We start from the raw sequence: 8,241 nt of genomic DNA on the forward strand, positions 1-8,241 counted from the left end.
AAAGTTTCAATTAAAAAATTCATTTAAAAAAAATATTAAAAATATAATAACTAATACATCTCTTTTTATTTAATTAAATTCTGGGTTAAGGATGACAATCTTCTTTAAACAAAATAAATGGAATAATCAACTACTTTTTATTACATTGCATTGACTAAAACCTTATTATGTGGGTGTACTTAATCTCTATATTTTCATGCATGTTTACGATACAGACCGTTAATAATTAAACACCATATGTATATTCTGACACGTTGAATAATGGAGTGGAACGGGACCACCACCGTCGTTTATGTATCTTTGGAAAGATGATTGGGTTGAGACAAAGTGGTTTTTTTTGTGTACGAGACAAAATGGTTATTTCAGATTAATTAGACCGTTGTCAGATATTAATTAAACACATTTTCGACTTGAAGAATAATAAACATCAGATAAGACAAAATGAGTGTTCTTCAAAATCTCATTTGTTTGTTATTGTTGTGCCACCATTTTAATTATTAAGATTATTTTATGTTTAATCAAAACATCATGAGACCATATAATATTATTGGACCTTTTCAAGGGCAATTCATATCGGAGAGGAGTTGTCAAATAACATCATTCTTGTTCAGGAAATTATGTACTTCATAAAAAAGACCAAATTAAAAGAGAACTATAACTTTTAAGATTAACTTAAAAAAAATGTATAATAGAATTCATTGGGATTTCTTAAAACAAATATGGCTAGAATTTGGCTTTTCAGCAATTGTGACTAATCTTATTATAGATGTATAACATTGTCTGCTCTATTTATCATGTGGGATAAAAAAATAAAAATTATGGTCGGATTTTGTGGAAAATAAATCCAATGACATATTTATTTGAAAAAATTATTTTATTAAATAATATTATTGTCGGAATTTTATAAGGAATTATCTTATGATAATTAGGGCAAAAAAATATTCAAAAATGACGTCAACGTTATGGTAAAAAAAATTTGACGATAATATCAAATCAAATTAGCCATTTTGCACATAGTTATCGTTAGAAATTTTTAACAACAATTAATATCGAGACCCTAAAATCTGTCGATAAAATATTACGATGACGTTTATACTGTCAGTTATATCTGCCTGTAAATTTGATGGTCGGATTGATTTCTCTTTGTTTTAGGTTTTTTCTTTTTCATTCCAGGTTTAATGTTCCTTTAATATAGTTTTTTTTTTTTTTTTTTTTTTTTTTTTACTTTTTTTTAGTGTAAGTTGGGACAAAATACTACCAAGTACCAACCACTGATACGCGATACCGTCGTTATATAACAAGCTCTGACATTTGCTAACAATGTTCATCTCATTAAGAATGCTTCATTCACAAGTTTTGGAAGATGTATATCATGAGACCATTTTTGAGCTTTTATATGTATATATACGAAAAAGTACATGAATAATAATATTTTTAATATGTTTTAAGCGGCATGAGAGTATCAAACTAAGAGCCTTTGAAAGACGTGGTGGGCAATTGATTACTCCAATATATGCATGGACTTGCGGAATAATATATATGTAGCCTTTTAATTAATTTTAGCACATTAAACAACATACCAAAACTTGTGTTGGATGGACTTGCTTGCTTAATTAAGAACACGAGGGCGTGATCTCCAAGTTGGTGCTAGTGCCCTCTTTTTGAGAATAGTGTAATAATGCCACTGTTAATAATAACCAAAACCATTGGGTCGGTTTGCTTTTGCGTTAAGGAAAAAGGCTCTACATGCAAAATATACATATTTCACCGACACTATGCATTATAAGCAATATGGCTAATTATACAATTTTCTTTTTGTTTGGTTATTCATCCATTAGCAAAAATATCAATTCTTCATAGTATTGCAGGATTTACTAAATGGACAAAAATTAAGAGTGATTTTTTCTATTAATTATAAAAATTGTATGTTAAGCTAGTCATATATAAAATATAGATTAATCTCTTCTAAAATGAATAAGTTAATAAAGTAAATAAATAAGAGTCTAAATACCTCTAAATTAAAATTCAATACTGATTAATTTTTTATTTTATCATTTAAAAGTTTTTCCCATTTAGAGAATTTTTTCCATACATATACAATTCTGACTAATCCATCTACTTCTATGTGCCCTTCCAATCAAAATTCTACATATTATTAAGCATAAATAAGTATAGAGAATTCATTTTAAATTAATCAGATTGGTCATTAATTTTTTTTATTGTAAAATTATTTTTGTATTTTTTTTTGAAAATTTAGAATTTAAGATTGAAAATTTAAAATTAAAAAAAAATTAATATTGGCTACAAAGGTTATTTCCTAATTAATCCCTTTAAACATATATAATGTATTAACTTAAAAAATTACTATAAATGGATGTACATAGTATATAATTAGGTGATTTTTGTTTGTGGAGAAAACCATGGTCAAATAAAATCTGTAACGCATGTACGTACGGAAGTGGTGCTTTTGAGGAATGGTGGCATGTAGAAATTTACAAGTGTGAAATGTGAACCAGCTATAATGTAAAAACTAAAAACTAAAAAGTATACAGTCCAATTTTCAAAGAAATGAAAATCTGTTTGGCTTTTAAGAACATACGCACATGCTTTGCTAAATTGCCACCAAAACTTATTAATAACCCAAGAAAAAGATTCCCCTTGTATAGACAACAATTTATTATTATTTTTCTTTATTTTTAATATTATTTTGTTATAGTTGCATAATTTTAAAATTGTGATTATTGTAAATATAATATTTCTTGAAAGGTTCCAAAGGCAAGATCGAATGAAAATAAATCTCTTGTTGACTAATCTATTGACTCAATTCTGACAGCAGTGTAGTGTAGTCCTTCCAAGAATTAAAAATAATAAAAATTATAGTTAATTTTATGTGAAGTTGATAATTAAAAATTATTAAATAATTTGACAGTTTAACAAATTATCATCTAAAAATTAGTTATTAATTTCATATGAAGTTAACTACATATGAGTTTCTACCATTAAAAATGGTTGTTTTCATAAACATTTTTGACCATGTTTGCATTGCATTTTTATTTTTAATATATTTTATTTTTGGATTTTTGTCAAAAAAAAAAAAACAAAAGATAAAAGTAGAAAATAAAATTTTATTAACTTCGTTACTTTTTCTTTTTTCTTTGCAATATCGCATTGAAATAAAAATATAAACTAAACACATCCTTAAATTTTCCATCATTTAATTCATTCTACTATGCTATCAATATATCTCACAATATTATATTGGCCTCAATTCAGAATTATTAAAAACATGTTGAAAAGTGAATTGCTATGTAATTTAAAGAAAAAAAAAAAGTACAATATTACAAGAAAAAAGTACATGATCAGTAAGATCTAAGAAAGTCATCTAAAGAAAAATACCAATGAAGGAAAAAGATTGAGTGTTTCACCTTACTCTTATTGAGATAGCTTTTATATTATGGCTAAAAGTACATTTAAACATTAGAGTATGTGAAGGTGCGTGTGTTTATAATATATAACAACACATTTTGACAGAAATATAAAATTGTATTTGATAAATGATACATAAATAGAGATATTATGTCGAGAAATATTATATTTAAAGATACTGAATTAGTGTATTTTGTGCATATAATTTATTTTTTATTTTTTATTATTTTTATTAATTTTTTATAATTATACTTTTTATTATTATATTTTTTCTTAAATTTTTTAAATAAAAAATAAAAATAAATTATATTTTTATCATTTATTTTATTTTATTATTAGACAGAATATAAAAATACTAAATTCTATTTTTTATGTTTTGTTCTTAGTATTTTATTTTGTCTTAGTCTAAAAAACAAACGCATGCCAATGGACGTTTCAGAGGTAAACAAAACTCAAACAAGCATATTGATGTTGGTACAAGTGGTTAGGTTCTGGAACGAACTTCATTTTTTTCTTTTGGACTTGATTAGGTTCTGGAACTTGATTCGTACTTTTCTAAGTAGTATGAAAAATTCTTAGGTACTCTCGGTATAAATGATCTCTTGTAGGTACTTATCTATTAGTTGAATGATATATCATTAATAAGTATTTATAATCAAACCATTCTAGTATATATGACAAATCTATTAGAGAGAATAAATCCTTTTATTTACTCTTAAAATATTTAAGAATGGCTCAGGTAATATAAAGCAGTCAATTCCACGTGTATGAAAAGATAGTTTTTGAGATGATAGATTGACCAAGGAGATATATACTTATTGGAAGGTCAAAATAATAGTTATGAAGCATAATTATCAAAGAGCAATGTTAGGGGCAACAATTTTTGTGATTGGTAACCAGCAAATAGTCATCAATAATAATTTAATGGTGTGAGATTAGTGTGAAATTTCATCCAATGACTCACATTTCTCTGCTGGTTACATGTTGGCCAAAATTCAACAAAACTGTTAGCTCTCTAAACTTTTTCATTATGAAATTCTGTTAGACCCAACCGATCAAATCGAAAACCTGATAATCAATTCGAGTGGTATCATTATTTAAATTGGTTAAGTAATTAATTTGATTAAATTTAGTCAAAAACAATAAAAGCCAGTTAAAATCGAATAAATCATTCTTGATTAAATTGATAACAAACTAAAAAAAATTGGTATTTACTATACATGATAATTTTTATTAAATATATTACATAAATAAAATTAAATTATATTTACAAATTAAAAAAACTTTTTTTATTAATTATGATATATTTTCTGTTTCCATAATTATTATCTTTATTTTTTTTCTATAAATACTTAAAGAGTATGTTAAAAATAAACTAATTGATGTATTATTAAAATTTAAAAATAATAGTTAATTTAATACAAAATAAAACTAAGAAAAGACATTTGTTATGAAAATGAGAAAGTAAAATTAAATTGTATATAGTTATTTAATTATGATCGAGTTAACCAGTTAAATCAATAATTATCAGTTTAGTTCTCTGACAACTATAACTCCAAGTTACATATTCTATGATTGAGGGCCACTCCAAGCAAGTCAAAACAACTAAATAATTAGTTACTTATGCTGATGTGGCAATACACTATTAGTGTATGAAAATTATAGATATAAGACAAATTCACATGCACATATCTGTTTATTTTCCTTTTGCATTATGTGGAAACCACAGAATGCCTCAAACATAAGCAGGGAAGTTAAAACCAATGTATGATTAATGTCTACAATGCATAATCACTGAAACTTCAACTTCCTGAAATCACATCATGCATTGTGTTTCTCCAAATGCAATGAACACTAGGCCAGAGAACCAGCCATCACCCCCTTCTCCCTTCCTCTTCAAGTTGTCAAATGTCAAAGGTTAATCTCAAATGTAGAAATGACAGTGAGATCTAACCATTTCAAAATTATGAACTATATGATTGGAATGCAAAACGTAGGAAACAAAACATGGTGCTGACCAAACCACCACCAACAATAATTAATAGTAACAAATTAGGAAAGAGCAGAAGTGTGTGAAAAATGTATCTGCTTTCACAAAGCTCTTATCAAACTTGGGAAACTAGATCACATATTCTTCCTTATGAATCAACAATTTCACAAATGGTGGAGTCATAATTCCATACCTTTCTCCTTGATCAAATTTGGCACAGAACACTACTGAGTACTGAGAAGAGATTGCAAAAGAATGGAAGCAAGAAACAGTAGCTCCCACATTCCATTTGAATATCTTCTCTATACTTTTGAACATTTTTTTGTTTACAGCAGATACTATATAACTAGTATACAAAATAACAACTCAGTTAAACCAATTTCTATAATTTGGTCAGGATCAATTTCCCAGAATTACAAAGTAAATCATGTTCTGAATCAGGGGAAAGGAAAAAACAAGTTGAGGATAATTCATTTACATGAGAAAGTTACACAATGTTACCGTTCAAGAGAAGCTTCGAAACAGTTATATTACACCGGTAAGCCAGCATGCATGGAAGCAGTTAACAGATTAAGAAGCATGATTTCGATATCCACACTTTCAAGCAGTAATCATCATCACCGAAGAGAATACCTTCATAAAATTGTGTCCCAAAAGTCATCGCCGTACATGTATCAGTACCCTTGTCTGGAAATTTACAAACAATACCCTTGTCTGGAAATTTATAAACATTCCTCCAGCTGTGTGCATCAACACCAGATCTTAGTCACATTGTGTCAGTATCTCCATAAAGGTATTTCACTTTTGATTCCATTCAAAAAGCTTATAACGAGCTGCACATATGGACAAGGGCATGCTTTTAGATGTAAGATATGTAACTGATAAACAAATCAATCCGTTGTGGTGAATATCGCTATCAACAGTTAGAGAGACTGTCATGGCAAAAAATGCATAGTGATCTCTGGTAAACCTCTGCCACAAGACTTTAGTTTAGTATATCGACGCATCAAACCTTGGCTTGTAGAAACATACTTGATTGTTATATGACTGAAGAGCACACCCACCGATCCAAGACCAGATCTTTTTATCGACATCAAAGAGAAGACCCTTCCCTTGGTTCCAAGATGTGAAGCAGATTAAATTGTCCTGGCCAAAACATTCGAATCTCTCAGCTGATAGTCTCAACAAAGCACGAAAATACTTGGGGGGCATCCTGTTGATCTCCACCCATGTAATTTTGGCATGGTCCAACTCCCAAATTCTCATACTCTGTAGGGTACTATAAAGGCCGATCCTTCCGACAAGAAAAAGACGCTTCTGGGTACCGGCAACCAAATATCCATCTAACAGCGATCGTGGAAATTTAGCTGGAATATGTTCCCAGCATCCTGTATCTAGTCTATACATCATCAAACCAAGTGGCGAAAGGGTTTCCAAGTACAATCTGGAGTCACAATAGGCCATCTTCGACGAGCAGAGATTAACTGCAGGCATTATCTGATGAACTGACCAACTGTCTGCCTTCGAATCATAAACTTCAGTTGGCAGTGACTTGTCACCATATATGTCACTTGTGGCTATAACTTTAAATGATCGATCCATCCGATCAACAACCATTATCAGTTGCCTTTGCTGATTGTAATGCATGCTCGGCAACACTCTCCAAGCTTGTGTGAGGGGATTGCAAACCAGAGTTTTAAATGTCAGCCCATCATGCCCTGAAAAGCACACGAGACCACCGGAAGAACCAACCAACCAGAACGCCCACTGCGGCAAAAATGTAAAAGGTATTCGGTACCAAGCTTTTAAGGGCAAGCTAAAGACTGAACATTGAGGGATCTGTGAGTTCTTCCAAAATGTGAGAAGACAAGGCCCGTGGGATGGAACACTTGAATGGAATTTCAGAAAACTACTGTCTTGAAGCAGTGAATTCCACCGTTTACACACCGAACGAAGCCGGAAAATCAGAAATGGGGGAACCCTAGCTAAGATCTCGTGCAATAAGTCCTCAGGCAGCATTGCCCAAATACTATCCTCCATCAGAACATCAGCATGCACTGCTTTACCAAATGTAGCAAGTGTTTCTTCATCCAAACCCCTTGGTTTCGTCTTAACAACCTTCTGCCGCGAAGGGCTAGTGTTCCTCGAGCCGGCACGACCGATAGGACTAGTATTCCTTGACCCACCACCACACCTTGGAGGGGAAGCTTGCTTATAGCATCTCCCATCTCCATAAAAACCTCCATTTTCTACTAATTGACCACTACACTCACCAGAACCTGCTTCCGAAGAATGCTCAATACAATCCATATTACTCCAATTCCTTGAAATCCCTAAAAACCCCAATACCCCCAAATCAAACAAGATTCCAGATTCAGATTACTGTTCCAGCATCACAACGACCAAAATATATACAGATACCGTTTCAATTTCAAATCAGTGCTAACCCCAGAGTTCAAAATTCCGAAGCAATCCCAGAAATGTTATCCCAGATCAAGATCCAAAACCTTCATCAATAGTCAAAACGATGAATATTTACATGCCCCAGAGACCCAGATGAAAAATATACATAAATTCAACAAAAATAAAATTTTTTATTTTTTATTTTGAAGGAATCAGCAGAGAATAGCAAGGTGTATTTACCTCAGATTCGGGAATCATGCAGTTCCTGTTGATGATGAAGAAAACAGTTGCAAGAGAACATATATTCTGAATTTCTGACATGAACATGTGTAAGGAACAATCAAACTAGGTTCATCATGTTAGACTCTCTCTCTATCTGTTTCTCTCTCTAGTTGTGTTTGATTTACTTTGTCACTATTTGA

General features: G+C 30.4%; 1 protein-coding gene across 2 annotated transcripts; it reads right to left on the reverse strand.

The window, feature by feature from the left end:
* Nucleotides 1-5,528: 5,528 nt before the first annotated feature.
* LOC107486557 (F-box/kelch-repeat protein At5g15710) lies at nucleotides 5,529-8,241 on the reverse strand. 2 transcript variants are annotated; one of them, XM_021141201.2, is made up of 3 exons: nucleotides 8,060-8,241; nucleotides 6,449-7,923; nucleotides 5,529-6,249 (listed from the first exon to the last, which is right to left on the reverse strand). In XM_021141201.2, the coding sequence occupies exons 2-3, from the start codon at nucleotides 7,724-7,726 to the stop codon at nucleotides 6,193-6,195; spliced, it is 1,335 nt and encodes a 444-aa protein (XP_020996860.1). In that variant the 5' UTR covers nucleotides 7,727-7,923; nucleotides 8,060-8,241; the 3' UTR covers nucleotides 5,529-6,192. The 2 variants fall into 2 exon arrangements, with proteins under 2 accessions (XP_020996860.1, XP_015962592.1); XM_016107106.3 differs by having other exon boundaries at nucleotides 5,529-7,923.

The sequence above is a fragment of the Arachis duranensis genome, chromosome 4 (assembly GCF_000817695.3).
Source record: "Arachis duranensis cultivar V14167 chromosome 4, aradu.V14167.gnm2.J7QH, whole genome shotgun sequence".
Taxonomy (NCBI): Eukaryota; Viridiplantae; Streptophyta; class Magnoliopsida; order Fabales; family Fabaceae; genus Arachis; species Arachis duranensis.